The sequence below is a fragment of the Westerdykella ornata genome, assembly GCF_010094085.1.
Source record: "Westerdykella ornata strain CBS 379.55 unplaced genomic scaffold EI97scaffold_33, whole genome shotgun sequence".
In the NCBI taxonomy this organism is placed as follows: domain Eukaryota; kingdom Fungi; phylum Ascomycota; class Dothideomycetes; order Pleosporales; family Sporormiaceae; genus Westerdykella; species Westerdykella ornata.
This window is the reverse complement of record NW_022986883.1, coordinates 98,073-112,300: the sequence shown is the minus strand read 5'-3', so window position 1 is coordinate 112,300 and position 14,228 is coordinate 98,073. Positions and strand designations below refer to the sequence as shown.

The 14,228-nt window shown below is 52.9% G+C and overlaps 5 protein-coding genes across 5 annotated transcripts; 2 read left to right on the top strand and 3 right to left on the bottom strand.

The window, feature by feature from the left end:
* Nucleotides 1–109: 109 nt before the first annotated feature.
* EI97DRAFT_197214 (uncharacterized protein) lies at nt 110–595 on the bottom strand. The gene has a single exon (XM_033793653.1). The coding sequence runs from the start codon at nt 500–502 to the stop codon at nt 230–232; it is 273 nt and encodes a 90-aa protein (XP_033650366.1). The 5' UTR covers nt 503–595; the 3' UTR covers nt 110–229.
* Nucleotides 596–686: 91 nt separating this feature from the next.
* On the top strand, nt 687–2,696 carry EI97DRAFT_405471 (aflatoxin b1-aldehyde reductase). Its single transcript, XM_033796562.1, has 3 exons — nt 687–1,295; nt 1,377–1,678; nt 1,748–2,696. Exons 1-3 carry the CDS (start codon nt 1,154–1,156, stop codon nt 2,378–2,380), a joined length of 1,077 nt encoding a protein of 358 aa, XP_033650365.1. The 5' UTR covers nt 687–1,153; the 3' UTR covers nt 2,381–2,696.
* A 174-nt stretch (nt 2,697–2,870) lies between these two features.
* EI97DRAFT_197008 (MFS general substrate transporter) lies at nt 2,871–5,367 on the bottom strand. The gene is made up of 5 exons (XM_033793650.1): nt 5,003–5,367; nt 4,632–4,913; nt 4,243–4,578; nt 3,998–4,178; nt 2,871–3,938 (listed from the first exon to the last, which is right to left on the bottom strand). Exons 1-5 carry the CDS (start codon nt 5,201–5,203, stop codon nt 3,088–3,090), a joined length of 1,851 nt encoding a protein of 616 aa, XP_033650364.1. The 5' UTR covers nt 5,204–5,367; the 3' UTR covers nt 2,871–3,087.
* A 590-nt stretch (nt 5,368–5,957) lies between these two features.
* On the top strand, nt 5,958–7,651 carry EI97DRAFT_384876 (putative cytochrome P450; the record flags this gene model as incomplete). The annotated part of the gene is made up of 3 exons (XM_033795994.1): nt 5,958–6,166; nt 6,220–7,358; nt 7,425–7,651. The coding sequence occupies 3 exons, from the start codon at nt 5,958–5,960 to the stop codon at nt 7,649–7,651; spliced, it is 1,575 nt and encodes a 524-aa protein (XP_033650363.1).
* A 632-nt stretch (nt 7,652–8,283) lies between these two features.
* On the bottom strand, nt 8,284–13,861 carry EI97DRAFT_483184 (putative polyketide synthase; the record flags this gene model as incomplete). The annotated part of the gene is made up of 5 exons (XM_033802091.1): nt 8,284–8,690; nt 8,727–9,588; nt 9,642–12,008; nt 12,062–13,463; nt 13,515–13,861. The coding sequence occupies 5 exons, from the start codon at nt 13,859–13,861 to the stop codon at nt 8,284–8,286; spliced, it is 5,385 nt and encodes a 1,794-aa protein (XP_033650362.1).
* Nucleotides 13,862–14,228: the final 367 nt, after the last annotated feature.

Genomic DNA, 14,228 nt, shown 5'->3' with positions numbered 1-14,228 from the left:
ATAAGATGGAAATGGCAAACGGACCTCACTTGGTACTTATTATTCCAGGTTGCGATGGAACCTTGAAGGTTCGTCTTAGATGATGTCATTAGCCTTGTTGGGACTAGCGTAGCCAGCGGTAATATGGAATGTATAACTACCACCTAAAATGGTATACAGAGTGGGGTCCCGCCCCCACTATGTACGGAGCAGCATCAGTAATCATCGGAGCTATTATTCGAGCTAGCGTTCAACTAGGCGACAAACTACTCCAAGTAGCGAAACACAGCCCTTGGAGTACCGGCTCGAATACGGAACATGCATATTGCGTTATGGTGGTGTTATCCCGATCCGGACATGCACATGGTTTCATGGTTTCAGGGTTAGTATCGTGTGTATGCAAGGGCAAACAGCTCGTATCGAGAGGGCCATTGCCATTTTCTGCAGTTCGATACGAAGGGGACGCACGTATCGGACGACACGCCCGGGCGATCACGATCGTTGAACATCCCCTTCTGGCCATGTAGACTACGCCCTCCTCGAATGTGACATCGTTGCATTAAAGGGATTCAGAAATGCCCGCATCGGGCAGGAGGTGGCGGATCCACGCACAAGCATCCGCCAAGGAAGCTTGGTGGAGGCTCGCTGGAAAGGATTACACCCGCCGCGTGGCCGTCTCGGGAATGATCCTACCTCGGTAGGGTTATTTTCGCGGTAAGCGAACCTGCATGTGGGTTCGTTGGTCGGACGCGTACTCCGTACCTCTACCTACTTTAGGTACCTAGGTAGGTCACCGGTAGGTATTCCGGTATCATGTATCTATCGGTGGGAAAAAGCACACCTTCGCCAAGATCGGGTGTCGGAACGTTGGCAACCTGCAGCTGAATCGCAACATGCCCCCATCAACGGAAAGAATGGGAACAGCGCGCAAACCTCCCGCAATCCGAAAGAGCACACTCACTCACACACATGTGAGAAACTATGGCATTCTGATCGGCAGGATGGGGCCAAGAACGACTGTTCGGAAGCGAGAGGCGCGAGATCAACGGCGTGAGGGACGAATAAAACAACAAGCACCGCACGCCACGATAGCTTCGCTCAACGATTATTCGTCCAGTTTCCTCTGAGGCTTTATCGATCATCGACAACACAGAGTAGAAATCACACGCCAACAATGGCTCACGATAGCAGCTCCACCACAAATGGAACCAATGGCCATGCCAATGGAAATGCCAATGGAAATGGCACCACCAACTCGCCTGCTACCAAGACAGCCCTCAAGGTCGTCTTTGGCGCCATGACTTTTGGTCGACAAGGCAAGGACAATCCCCTTCCCTTCTCGGGTTGCCCATGATATATCGCAATGAATGGCGCTGACCACGTACTCAAATCTGCAGGTGCCGAACAAGCCCGCATCCACGATCTCAAGGACTGCGCCGCCGTGCTCGATGTGCTTCAAGCCCACGGCCACAACGAGATCGACACTGCACGCATCTACGCAGGAGGCTCCTCAGAGGAGTATCTCGGCCAATTGGACCTGAAGAAGCGCGGTATCCTCATCGACACCAAGCTCAGCCCGCGCAAATTCGGCCCCAAGGCCTACTCCCACAAGCCTGAGGGACTAAAGTTGGGCTTGGAGGAGAGTCTCGTAGCATTGAAAACCGACAAGCTGGATTGTTGGTACTTGCACGCACCTGATGTACGGCGACCACTTCCCCAATATATTGATTGACCTTTCGCGGGAATCAATTGCTGATCCCTCACCTAGCCCAACACTCCCTACGCCGTGACCCTCAAGGCCGTCAACGACCTCTACCAGGCCGGCCACTTCACCCGCTTCGGCATCTCAAACTACACCGCCTGGGAAGTCGCCCAGATCAGCGAACTCTGCATCGCAAACGGCTGGAAGCGGCCCGACGTCTACCAAGGCTGCTACCACGCCCTGCAGCGCAGCGTCGAGCCCGAGCTCCTGCCCTGCCTCCGCCACTACGGCATAGCCTTCTACTGCTTCTCCCCCCTGGCCGGCGGCATGCTCACCGATAAGTACCAGCGCGACACCACAGAGGTCGAGCCCGGCAGCCGCTTCGATCCGAACCGCATGCAGGGCAAGAACTTCAGGGGCCGCTACTGGAACGAGGCCTACTTCTCCGCCCTCGATGTCATCCGGCCCGTGGCCAAGAAGTTGGGCCTGAGCACCGCCGAGGCCGCGTCGAGGTGGGTCATGCATCACAGTGCTTTGAGGAAGGAGCATGGGGATGCTGTCATCATTGGCGCCAGCAGCGCCGCCCAGCTCGAGGAGAATCTGGTGAATCTCGAGAAAGGGCCGCTGCCGGCGGAGCTGGTGGAGGCGTTTGAGGAGGCGTGGAGGCAGGTCAAAGGGGTTGCGGGGCCGTATTATTGAGATCTGGCAAGGGTCTCTGCCATCTGAGAAGGGCTCCGGTGGGTTGCTGGGGACGCAGGGTGGGAGATGCCAGTATTGTTGTTCTTGGTATCATTGATGTAACGAAATGAGCCTCTTTCATCTGGAATGCAAGCTCTCCCCTCTCGAGGTGTTTCTTTTGTTGCACTGTTACTTTTTTGTTGCGCTGTTACTTGAGAATGTGAACAATGTAGAGCTGTTGCGGGAGTTTAAGCGTGTCAGAAACAAACACGCATTAACTGATCGGAACGCTACCTATTTTGAGAGCATTTCCATGCGACTTCATTTACTAGAGAGAATTCTATGTATAACCTCGGCATCAGTTCATAGAATCCTTGGTATTCCATAAGATGCTCCCGTATAACAAACATCCAGCCAGTGTGTATATTGCACACGCAGGAGCTTAACATCAGAAAGGCATTAGCGAGATACATCACCATAAGTAGAATCACACCATTGCTACTTTTGTTTTCATTTCAATGTATAGTCTGCATTATTATAACACAGGCACCATTATGAGTGGAGTGTTCTCTGCGGCTTCTATATCGCGCTATTAGTACAAAAGGGATTTCAAATGGCAATTTGGTCCTCCCACGCCGAAGAGAACTCTTTTCTTTTTTTTTTTTAACGTCTTCCCCGCTTCAACGACGCTCGATTAATAAGGTGTCGTTTGACGGGGCGACGGGCTCTTAGGCCGACGCGCTCGCCGCGACGGGTTTCGCGGCAGAGTCGCCTTGGGTGGTCCCGACTTTATCGGCGATTGCACCTGGGGATGTAGTGGTGCCTTGTTCGGTTTGCGAGGCTTCTGTCTTGATGGGTCCAGCTTCTGTTTTCGGGATGTTCTTTTCTACCGGTGGGTTCGCTTTTCCTTCTTCGGCGGCCTTCTTGCCGTCCGCGTTCTTCAGGGGAAGGTTTTTCTTCACGGTGCGCCACTCCATGGTGAAAGCTCCGAGGACGGAAAGACAGGCCATTATCGCGCCGACTTGGAAACAGACACGCAACGAGTCGTTGTAGGCATGCAGACCCCTGGCGCGGAACTGCTCGGGGATGCGGTTGAGCAGGTCCGTGGCACCGGTGTCTTCAATCGCATGGGGGTTGGTGCCTGGGATCCCCATGAGCTTGGTAGCGAGGTGGTTGAAGAAGACGTTTTGGCCGACGGAGATGAAGACGGCGCCGAAGAGTTGCTGGCCGAAGAACATGAGCGAGGCGCCAATGGCCACGTCGGGCTTGGGAAGGACCGTTTGCGCGGCCATGTTGGGTGCTTGGGAACAGGAGCCGAGACCCAGACCGTAGATGATTTGGTATCCGATCCATTTGCCTTCGGACGTATTCACGTCGAGTGTCGTAAGGAGGCCAGCGCCGATGGCAGTAAGACAGGCGCCAAAGATGAGGAATGGTGTGTAGTAGCCCACTTTTGAGACGAGCTGGCCGACAATGAGGGATGCGATGACGATCGGGAGGATCATAGGAAGCAGGCGGATACCAGATGCTACCGCGCTGACGCCGTCAATCGCTTGGAACCAGACCGGTAGGTAATAGACTAATGAGGATTTTTAGCACTTTTTGTATACCGGCCGATGCTGTTTCAAAAACACATACCGAAGATGGTTTGGTGGGCACCGATGCAGGAGCTCACCCAGAATCCGGAGGCAATGCTTCGCTGGATGAAGATACGGGGCCTAAGAATTGCTTGTTCCGGCTTCCAGACTTGGACTATACCAAAAACGACTAAGAGTAAGGGACCAAGAACAAGCAATGCCACAACCCTGCCCTCACTCCACTAGGCGCTGTTAGCTCGAGACGGTCGCCAAACCTGGAATTACAGCCTTTAGCGTAATACTTACGGCATAGGCAGTCCCACCCCACTGCAGCGCCAGACACAAACAAACCACGCCCGGAACGAGAGCAAACATGCCCAACGCATTAAGCTGCTTCAGCTTCTCCTTGAGCGGCTTCTTGGTGTCCGGACGGTCGGGAATATTGAGCATGAAGAAGATGACAACGGCAACCACGGCTCCAATGGGCAGATTAATGTAGAAGGACCATCGCCAGGTGACGCGCGTCGTGAAGGCACCACCGACAAGGGGTCCCGTCACCGATGCGATGCCAAATACTGCACCAAAGAAGCCCTGATACTTGGGACGTTTGTGAAGTGGGAGGGAGTAGACAATGACTACAATCTGGAGTAATGGAGTGAGAAGGTTTGACGAAGATCTTTGGATGGAGGACGTACCACTCCGGACATAATACCACCCGATCCCAGGCCAGCGATTGCTCGACCGATGATGAATGCGATCGAGTTCGGTGCGGCACCGCAGAGGGCAGAGCCAACCTCAAACAATAAAATCGACGTTAGAAAAGTGCCCTTTATGCTGAAGACCGAGTAGACCTTCCCAAACACCAGTTGAAAGGCGCAGTTGGTGATCAAGTAGGCAGTGCCATACCAGCCAATATCGTCGGCCGAGTTGAATTCGTTGGTGATCTGCGGGATGGCGGTTGAGATGATGAGACGATCCTAGATTTTGATTCCGTCAGCTGTGGAGTCTCATGCCACCACTTCGTTTCATGAGGAGAAGGCGAAGGACCCGAGGGACGTGTACGTACAAGTGACACCAAAAACATGCCAATGAAAATCGATGTCATAATGAGCGCCAGTTTGAGCCCCGTGGGGTAAACAACGTCGACATCGCCTTTCTTGACATCTTTGGCCGTTGACGCTTGGGTGACGGCCTCGCCATTTGCAGATGCTGGCGCTGGTGCAGGCGATGCCACAAGCTTGTTTTCCTTCTCCTTGTCGGACGACATGTTTGCGGCACAGCCGCTACAGCGCAGGCGGGGGTTGAGCGAACGCGATGCCGATGAGCCTTGAATCGGAGGGTGGGTAGGAAGAGGAGTGAAGGGAGGAGGCACAGCAGATGTCGAAGATATACCAAGGCGGCGCGCCGAGAACGCTAGAAAGCTTATTTGTTGATGCCCACCAACAAAGTGAGCTCCTGGCGCTAGGCTGAAAGTGGAGGGGAGTGAGGCGGAAAGGAGAAAGGGTTTCTCCGGCGAGTGAATTCGTCCCACCACGTGCCGCGCCTTCACGAGGTGACTGCAGAGCTCATCCAGGTGTCGGTATAGTGAGGTGGTAGATGGAGGAGGAAAAGAGGTGCGTCAGGGGAAGAGCGATACAATGTCCCCTGAGGTGGTCGCGATTCATTCCACAGTACGCGCTTGTCGGACTTCGGAGGGTTGAGGTACGTGTCATCGGGTCGTTTCTGATTGATTGGATAGCCGCGAAAGACTGGAATCGTCCCGATCACAACACTGTCCCGATAAATCCAAGATCACATCGCATTCCGAATTCACACATTGCGCGTATGAGCGGAGTGTTGAGGCCTTTCGTCCCTAGTTGCGTCGCGTGGTGTATCTATCAAATATGTAGACTCAAGCGGATCTTGCTCTGGTCTTTCAAAATTGTGCCATCGAGATTTGCTCTGTTTGTTTTGACAATTTCTACAGCACTCAGTATTTGGGTCCTCTCAGCATGGATTTCTCTTCCAACGGGACCGTTAAGATGGTTTCATCGGATCCATCATTCAACCCTTATCTTGATGTGTTCTTCTCCCAGTCGCTGACCACGCTTGGTGTTGCTGGCTTTATCGCGTCCTTTGTTAGCTTCCTGGCTTACCTGTCCTACACTCCAAAGGTGGACAAACGTGCCCCTGCTTTTACCTCCTATACAGTGCCCATCATTGGATCCTGGAGATTCTATACCCAGAAGTTGTGAGTCGGACCATCCCTCACTTGCGCCGCCTTTTCACTAATAGTGGGTCAAGAGGATTCTGGAGAGACGCGGTAAACGAGTCCAAAAATGGACACTTCAGCTTCTGGCTCGGGAAGAACCATATCGTCGGCGTATCTGGCGAAGCTGCCCGGAAGATGTATCTGGATCATCGTTCCCTACATCTTATCAAGGGCATTACCCTGATTGGGCATGGCCCAGACTTCATCAACGGGCGATCAACCGTCATCCATGATATCTGGAAGCCGGCATTCAGCAACAACAAGACATATGCACAACGCCGGCTACTCGATTTCCAGAAATCGGAACAGCTCCAAAAACGCCTCCCCCGTATAAAACAAGACGCGCGGGAGACCTTTGAAGCTTTGGCTAAGGCTCCATCTCCCGTTACCAATCCGGCCAAGACATGCTTCGGTCTTGTTGTTAGGCAGGGCTCTCGTTTCATGTTCACGGATGAGGTGGCCGACACTCCTTCGATAATGGCAACGCTTCTGAAAACGCTACCTGTGCTCCAAGGGACTAGCAGTCTACATCTGCTCTCCTTCCCATGGCTATCGTACTTCAGCCCCGCATACTGGAAGCGCCGCTGGGGCCGCAGGGTGTTAACCAACATCGTAGTTCCAATTGTCAATAAGCGCATGAGCAAGGATGCTAAACCACGCGATGATCCTCTGCAGCTGTTGATCGACAGCGGTGATAGCAAAGATTACATCACCCAGTTCATGATCAGCATGCTCTTCATCGTCGGTGCCAATGCTGGCATTATCTCTGGCGCCATGCTCAACATCATGGCTCACCATCCACATTGGCAAGAGAAGGTCTACCAGGAAATCAAAGCTGCCGCAGCCAAGTATTCCAAGAACAAGGATAGGCCTTTGGTCGAACAGCTGGATGATTTGCCCCTTGAAGCATGGGAGTTGTCATTCCCTTCCATCGACCTTTGCTACAAAGAGGCCATTCGCATGTGGGTCGCTTTCCCAATGGGCCGCTTCAATGACACGTCGGAACCTATCCCCATTCCCGGATCCGACGAGGTCATTCCGCCCGGCAGCTTTGCCTGCTACAACACTGTCGATGTGCACTACAACGAGAAGCTGTACCCGGATCCAATGAGGTGGGATCCAGAGCGCTTTCTCGAAGGACGGGAAGAGTTCAAACGGGAAGCATATGGCTGTAAGTCTTTCCTGAAAATTTGCATCATTTTGGTTGACTTAAGCTTACTGACATGCTCTATGTTAGATATGGGATGGGGCGGAGGCCGTCATCCCTGCACAGGCATGCGTTGGGCAAAGTTGCAGCAAAACATTATGTTGGGATATGCTTTGGCAATGTACGAATGGAGCGGCTGCGATGCGCAGGGCAATCCCAACCCACACTTTGCTCAGCCAACTACCGCATTGAACGAACTCGCGCCCCGCCTTCCCACCGGGCAGTACTGCAAATACGTACCACGTGAAAAGGCTTGAAGCCGAGGTTTGTTGATGCAGGAAGTACATCCTGTACGAAGGATCGGAGAGAGGCTGGGTACAGTTGAGAAGGGACGCTCTTCAAGTAGCTGAGACTTCGGTGGTTCTTAGGTTAGATTCGTACATATCGTCTCAGTCTTCGGTGAATCAATGGTTGTTGCTTCGTGTGATCTTCCGCTGTTGTTATTTCCTGCTGAAGCGCATTTTTCATGCATATAACCCTTTACTCCATAGTAGTAAACTTATCTTATTATCACAGCATAGGCACGTGCATGGGAGCACTACCTTGTATATACCTGTGCTAAGGGCTCAAGCACTGCGTGAGAGTTACGTTGTATTCCTATCCGCGCATTTTCTCCGCTACAGTAACGGTGTTGAACCAACATTTTCGCGTTTTCGCGTAGAAGTGTGGTAGATCTCATAACGAAAGCATATTTATGAGTTTCACTCATTCCCATGGTAGAGTTTTTAGCACACCGTTAAGCAGAAGAGCACTACATTCGAAAGCAGGCTATGAAAAGAGCAAGATGTAAAGCTAAGAAACTCTAAATTGGCAAACCTCTAAGAAAAATGCAGCTCAACATCATAGCGACCGCATGGATCCCGGCATCAACATTGCAGTTTCATATCCTCTAATTATAGTATTCCTCCAGCCACTTTCGCAAGTCGCCAATCGTCGGATAGTCTAAGAAGAGACTGCCACCGACCTTGACGTTCAGCTCAATCCTGAGCTTCTCGGCAATAACCAACGACATCAGACTATCGACACCCAGATTCGCGAAACTGGCGTCATCTTCAAGGTCGGACATCTCCAGGGCTGCCTCATTAGCGATGAGCATGAGCGCTTTAGCAGCAACGCTATTACTGGCTGGTGTGGACTCGACGGGCGGTGCTGACTCTTTCGCCGCAGGCGCTTGAACGTCCTTGGACTGAGTCGATCCTACGTTTGGAAGGTCGCTCGTCACGGGCTTGCCGTGATCACTTCCAGTTGCAGAATCGTGACGGGAAAGGGCTGGCCTCGGCGTCGAGTCATGGGATTCTCTTGACACCGCAGCTGAGGCCGGTGCCTGAGGACCGGCGGCTTTTGGTTTTGCCTCCATCGCGGCCATCTTATCCGGGGGAGAGAAGAAACGGCTGAGCAACAGACGCGGATAGCGGCGGAATTGAATTCCTCCAACCATACCCACAATAACCTCGTCTTGCATGATGTAGACGTCGCCAAAGTAAATGGTGGGGTCCTCGACTGTTGGAATCATCTTGACGTACGAGCGATATTTGGCTCCTGGGGTAAGAGGCTTCGCGAAGCGCATCGAGTTCCATCCAGGTGTTACGCAGTAATTGTTCTGAGTGTCCATGGCATCGGAGCAATTCATGATGAAGCCAGCCAAATGGGCCACACTGTCGATGAAATAGGGAGGGACGGTCCAAACACCACTCTCCTTCGTGGTGAGCTGAACATCCGCGAACCCTTCCAACTCATACATGACGACGGATTGCATACCGCGGTACTTGTCGGCGTAGTCCACCAGGTTGCTGGCGAAAAGCGTATAGGCCATGTTTCGCGAGAAGCGATTCGCCTTTCCTTCTGACGCGAGGCGCTCGAGGGCCTCCACTCGGCTGTGGACGAGGTGAGCAATAGGTGCCCATGATGAGAGCCATTCAGACGCATCACCGTAGAGAAGCTTTGCGGTGGCGAATGGCTCATGCACGTTGCCGTCAGTGTCGACATTCTGCCACGTCAAATCCACCGTGCGTGAGTTTATGTCGTCGGTCGCTGCGGTCACTCGGATCAACTGAGGCGTCTTATTGCTCGATTGAGCGACGAGCCCCTTAGTCACGACCAGGTTTGCAACGTTCATATTGACGTCCTTGGCCTTGGGGTAGAATTTGCGGTATAGGTAGCCGCCGAGGGTGTATGCGATGTCCGCATGAATTGACTAAAATGGGTAAGCATCCTGTCCAGTAGGGGATTCTATAAGGGTATACTAACTGATGTGACAACACCACAGTTGTTCATACGATGGCCGTTCGCGGCAGCAAGGAAGTCCGCTTGCATGAGATCAGATTGCATGACAACCGTACCGGCGGATCCTTCGAACGTCGCCTGTATTATTTGCTGCACTGTCGATGTCTGGATCTCACTCTTTACTGGTGCAGCAGGTACTGGCTGGCCCTTTGCCGCCTGTTTTTCGGCATCATAGAAGGTATTGCCCTTAGTCAGGCACCAGTCACCGTTGTATTGGAGCCAGTAATTCTTCTCATTCCAAGCATATGTTGGGAGATCAAGAAGGCGGAGTCGGCTCTCAAAGGGCCGGTGGAATTCGTTCCAGTTCACTGCGACACCGGCAAGGTGAAGAGCTGCCATGCTCTCAGCCATTGTCTTCCAGTTGTCATCCCCACGGCGCATTGAGGGGACTGCCAGCTGAGTCGAAGGTATGGTGGATTTGATGAATCCCGTGCAAACCGGATGTGGGCCAATCTCAATCCAGACGGTGTCATCGCTAATGGTGGAAATCTTCTGAGCATTCTGCAGAGCGGATACGAAGTCCACCGCTTCTCTGGTAGCTCTGCGAACGTAATTTGCGCTGAAGGTCTTTCCGTCGAAAACAACTTTGCCCAGTAGCGGGGAGATGACGGGCAATTTTGGTTCCTGGAAGAGAACGCCTGTCTTCGAGATGTTTTCAAAGTCATCCAGAATCGGATCGGTCTGGTCGGAGTGAAAGGCAAATGCGACATCCAACTTGATGCATCGATAACCGGCGGCTTCAAGGGGTATGGCAACGTCATCCATCTGTTGTTTGGTTCCACTAAGCACCGTGTCCGACGGACCGTTAATGCAAGCCACAGTGTACGGCTTGCCTCCTGAGCTCTCCGCTATCTGCGCAACCGAAGCGCGGACGGCCATCATTGTATGACTTCCGATCTTGCACTTCTTCTCCAGCATCTGCGCTCGGCGTCCCACCATAAATATGGTGTCGTTCGCTGTAGTGACGCCAGCAACATGCATCGCTGCATACTCTCCGAGACTGTGACCCACAACAAAGTCTGGCTTGACACCAAGGGATGCCCAGTATTTTGCCAACGCAATCTCGGTGCAGACAAGGGCAAGCTGGGTAACGACCGGAGAATGCGCGTGGTCCCTGGGATGGGATCCATCTAGAGCCGGGATGAACGAAGGAAAGCCTTGTCGTTGGGCGAGAGAGTCAAGATGTTGGATATGCTCGCGGAACGTGGGTACATCGCGATACAGTTCCAAGCTCATTGATTTGTACGACGCGCCTTGGCCTGTGAAGGTGAACGCCAGCGGCGGTGGACCCGATTGACCAATAGGCTTGATTGAACTGACCTTCTCCAAACGGGATGCCAGCTGCTTCTTTAATTGATCAAGACTGGTTGTAGCAATGGCAATACGGTGACTGTGCTGGTAGCGCCGCGCGGTGCTAGTGTAGGAAAGGTCAGCAAGGCTAGTGTCTGCGTGAGAATCCAAATATTTCATCAGACGCTCGATATTGCCTGTTAAAGACACTTGCGTCTTCGCTGAGACTGCGATGACGTGGGTCTGGCGCGGATCGCTTTCCGTAATCTCGCGTTTGGGTGCTTCTTCTAGGAGCATGGTGGTATTACCGCCAGCCGCTCCGAAGTTATTGATGGCGGCGATGCGTTTTCTGCCAGCTACTTGCGGCCACGGAGTCATCTCGAATGGGATGTGCAGGTTGCGCTTGTCGAAGTCGGTTGGGAACCTAGGGTTGATCTCCGTTTTTATGCCAACATGTGGCGGAATAGCGTTCTTCTGAAGCATGAGGAGAACCTTAATCAATGCCGTTGTGCCCGCAGCAGACTCGCTGTGCCCGACGTTCGCCTTGACAGCGCCGATGTGGAGAGGTTGATCCTTGCTTCTGCGTTTGGTAAGTGGTGCATACACCTCCATGATGCCCTGCATTTCCTCATGGTCACCTGCCTGAGTGCCAGTGCCATGGAGCTCCACGTAGGACACATCTAATGGATCCACGCCGGCTTGACGTAGTACCTGACGAGCTAAATAAGCTTGGTGCCCGGCGTGGGGGTGTGTGATGGACACTGCTTCCGCGGAATGATTAGTTCCAGCTCCGAGGATGACACCCAAAATATTGTCGTTGTCCGCTTGGGCGTCTTCGAGTCTTTTGATGACTACAGATCCGATGGCATCGGCGCGGCAGTACCCGTCAGCTGTAGCATCCCAGGTCTTGCACGCATTATGGCCTTTGGTCAGGAAATGACCATTGCACAAACCGGCAAAACCGTCTGGGTTTGTCAAGATGTTGACGCCACCTGCCACCGCCATATCAACTTCCCCATTCCAGAGCGCCTGGCAAGCAACCTATCGATGGTCAGTTTATTCAGATTGGTCGATGCTGGGTGTTCAATGCGTACCTCAATAGCGGCAAGTCCAGAGGAGCAAGCCGTATCAATACTATAGCTGGGTCCCGCGAACTTGAAGAAATAATTGATGCGTCCAGGACCAAAGGCTCGGCAGCCACCTGGGATGTAGTATGTGCTCACCTCCTGGCCCTGGTTCACTTCACGGTAGTCATCAGCCGCTTGGCCGTACCATGTTCCAATGCGTTGCAGTTGTGTAGCAGCGGTCCGGTTGCCCACGTACCCGGCTCGCTCCAGGGCCTCGTACGCTGTGACAAGTGCCAAACGCATCTGCGGATCGACGACTCTTGTCTCTCGGGGAGACATATTAAAGAATGGAGCATCGAATAAGCCCGGTTCGTCGATAAAGCAGCCATATTGTGTCATGGTTTTGTTGAGCTGCTTGCCAGTTGGGTCGTAGTGGGTGTCGATGTCGAAGCGGTCCGCCGGAATCCTCCTTGATACGTCCAAACCCTTCTCGAGAAGCTCCCAGAACTTCTCGGTGCTCGTCGCACCTCCCGGAAGCCTGCATGACATTCCAACGATTGCAAGCTTGGCCTGTGTTGGGCTCCTGGGTGTAGTGTCATTGGGGGCGATTTGGGAAAGCCATGGCATAAGACTGGTGATAGAGGTTTGAAGCTGTGGTATCCCACTCTTAAGCGCTGAGTTGAGGTCGTTTAGGGGAATCGAGTTCCCAAAGCAGTACAGCACAACCTCGGAGGCTAATGCGCACAGCGCCCTGTCAACCAAGCCGTGAATTACCCGATCCCAGTAAATCGCCTTTGTGAGAAGTTCGGAGACTACAAGTTCAAGTAACTCAACAGCATTCTTAGCTTGATACGGTACTCCTGTGCTTGTGGAATAGAGTGGCATAACGGGTCGGAAGTTTGAGCCTTGAGTGTGCAATGAGCCGCCCCGGACGATACTCTTCACATCTTGCTGGCCGTAGATGTGCGGGGCATGGCATAGGCCGCCGTATACCGGGAGTGCGATGAACTTTGAGGTTCGGAAGAACTCTGATTTGTTGAAGAGGCCTTTCAATCGGGCTGGTGGTCCGCTGACTGTGACAGAGTTTCGACTGACGGCGCTGACAAAAATCTTTCCGGTCTCTGGTACCTCGTCCCGTGAATGGATCGCATCAAGCTCCTTTTGTGCAGCATCCGGGTCGACATTATGAACCACGTATGCCCACGTGTCCGGGCTCTCTGACAGCTCACGGGCTTCTAGGTTTTCAGAAACTCCTTGGACATGGATGCCCATTCGAAATGCTATTCGAGCGGCATCTGCGCCGGCCAATGGCAAATCGGCCAAATTCGATGACAATGAGACCGCAGTCGATGCCAGAAGTCCGACGCCAAGGCCGCAAAGAGATGTGTTCGCAAAGTCCTTCAGCTCCTCAGGATGGTTCTCGACATACCTGCATAGAGTCAACATCTCTGAATGCTTCTACATGACTGAGATGACCCACCCAATGTAGGTTGCTAGCTGTACCACGATGAGCAATACCCCGTCTACCGCGCCACAGATCAACCCCTCTCGAAGCTCTGAATTCTCAGCCCAAGCCAGAACGGTATCAAACGGCGGGAATAGTTGTTTCAGCTCATTTGGTAGCCGGCGAACTTCGTCCTTGATTGCCCATGTTGCTTCATGGATGAATCGAGCCAGAACGGGGTAGTGTCTGTCCTTGCTGTAGTTGTGTAAACGGCGGAAGACATCTTGCAAGTCTTCTCTGGGGAACTCGTTGCCGAAATAGACGAGCTCCATTCTCCGATCGCTGTCGGAGTCTGAAGTGCAGGTGGGGGTGTACGAGGGCATCAATGCAGGCAGCCGCTCGTCCAAAGAAGGAAAATGTAAAGCGTAAACAAGTGACACAATGAACAGTTCTAGCAAAGACTCGACCCCGGAATTGTGGATCAAGAGCACAAGTCGCGGGTCCTACGCGGCTTGAGTGGGACAGCGGAAGTGATGTGGCATGCTAACAGGTCATATCTATGCAGAGTCGACTCGGAACTACGGCTGCAATGTAACGGGTAGGTCAGTATGATGTTGTCATTATTCCACGCATCTAACCTACCGGCATCCCTAGGGGCGGTGTTGTTTACCCGCGTGGCTTTTCGCCAGGTTTCCAGATGCCTTTTCCGAAGTTTTGGGAACGACCCAGGCAAGTTGCATGGTGACCGCT

What these genes read in the sequence shown, in the direction of transcription:
- EI97DRAFT_197008 (XM_033793650.1), bottom strand. Translation starts at nt 5,203, where the DNA reads ATGTCGTCCGACAAGGAGAAGGAAAACAAGCTTGTGGCATCGCCTGCA. An exon ending in GCATGTTTTTGGTGTCACTT is followed by an intron (nt 4,914 to 5,002) that starts GTACGTACACGT and finishes ATCAAAATCTAG; the next exon opens with GATCGTCTCATCATCTCAAC. An exon ending in GTGGTATTATGTCCGGAGTG is followed by an intron (nt 4,579 to 4,631) that starts GTACGTCCTCCA and finishes CCATTACTCCAG; the next exon opens with ATTGTAGTCATTGTCTACTC.
- EI97DRAFT_405471 (XM_033796562.1), top strand. Translation starts at nt 1,154, where the DNA reads ATGGCTCACGATAGCAGCTCCACCACAAATGGAACCAATGGCCATGCC. An exon ending in CATGACTTTTGGTCGACAAG is followed by an intron (nt 1,296 to 1,376) that starts GCAAGGACAATC and finishes TCAAATCTGCAG; the next exon opens with GTGCCGAACAAGCCCGCATC. An exon ending in GGTACTTGCACGCACCTGAT is followed by an intron (nt 1,679 to 1,747) that starts GTACGGCGACCA and finishes TCCCTCACCTAG; the next exon opens with CCCAACACTCCCTACGCCGT.
- EI97DRAFT_197214 (XM_033793653.1), bottom strand. Translation starts at nt 502, where the DNA reads ATGGCCAGAAGGGGATGTTCAACGATCGTGATCGCCCGGGCGTGTCGT.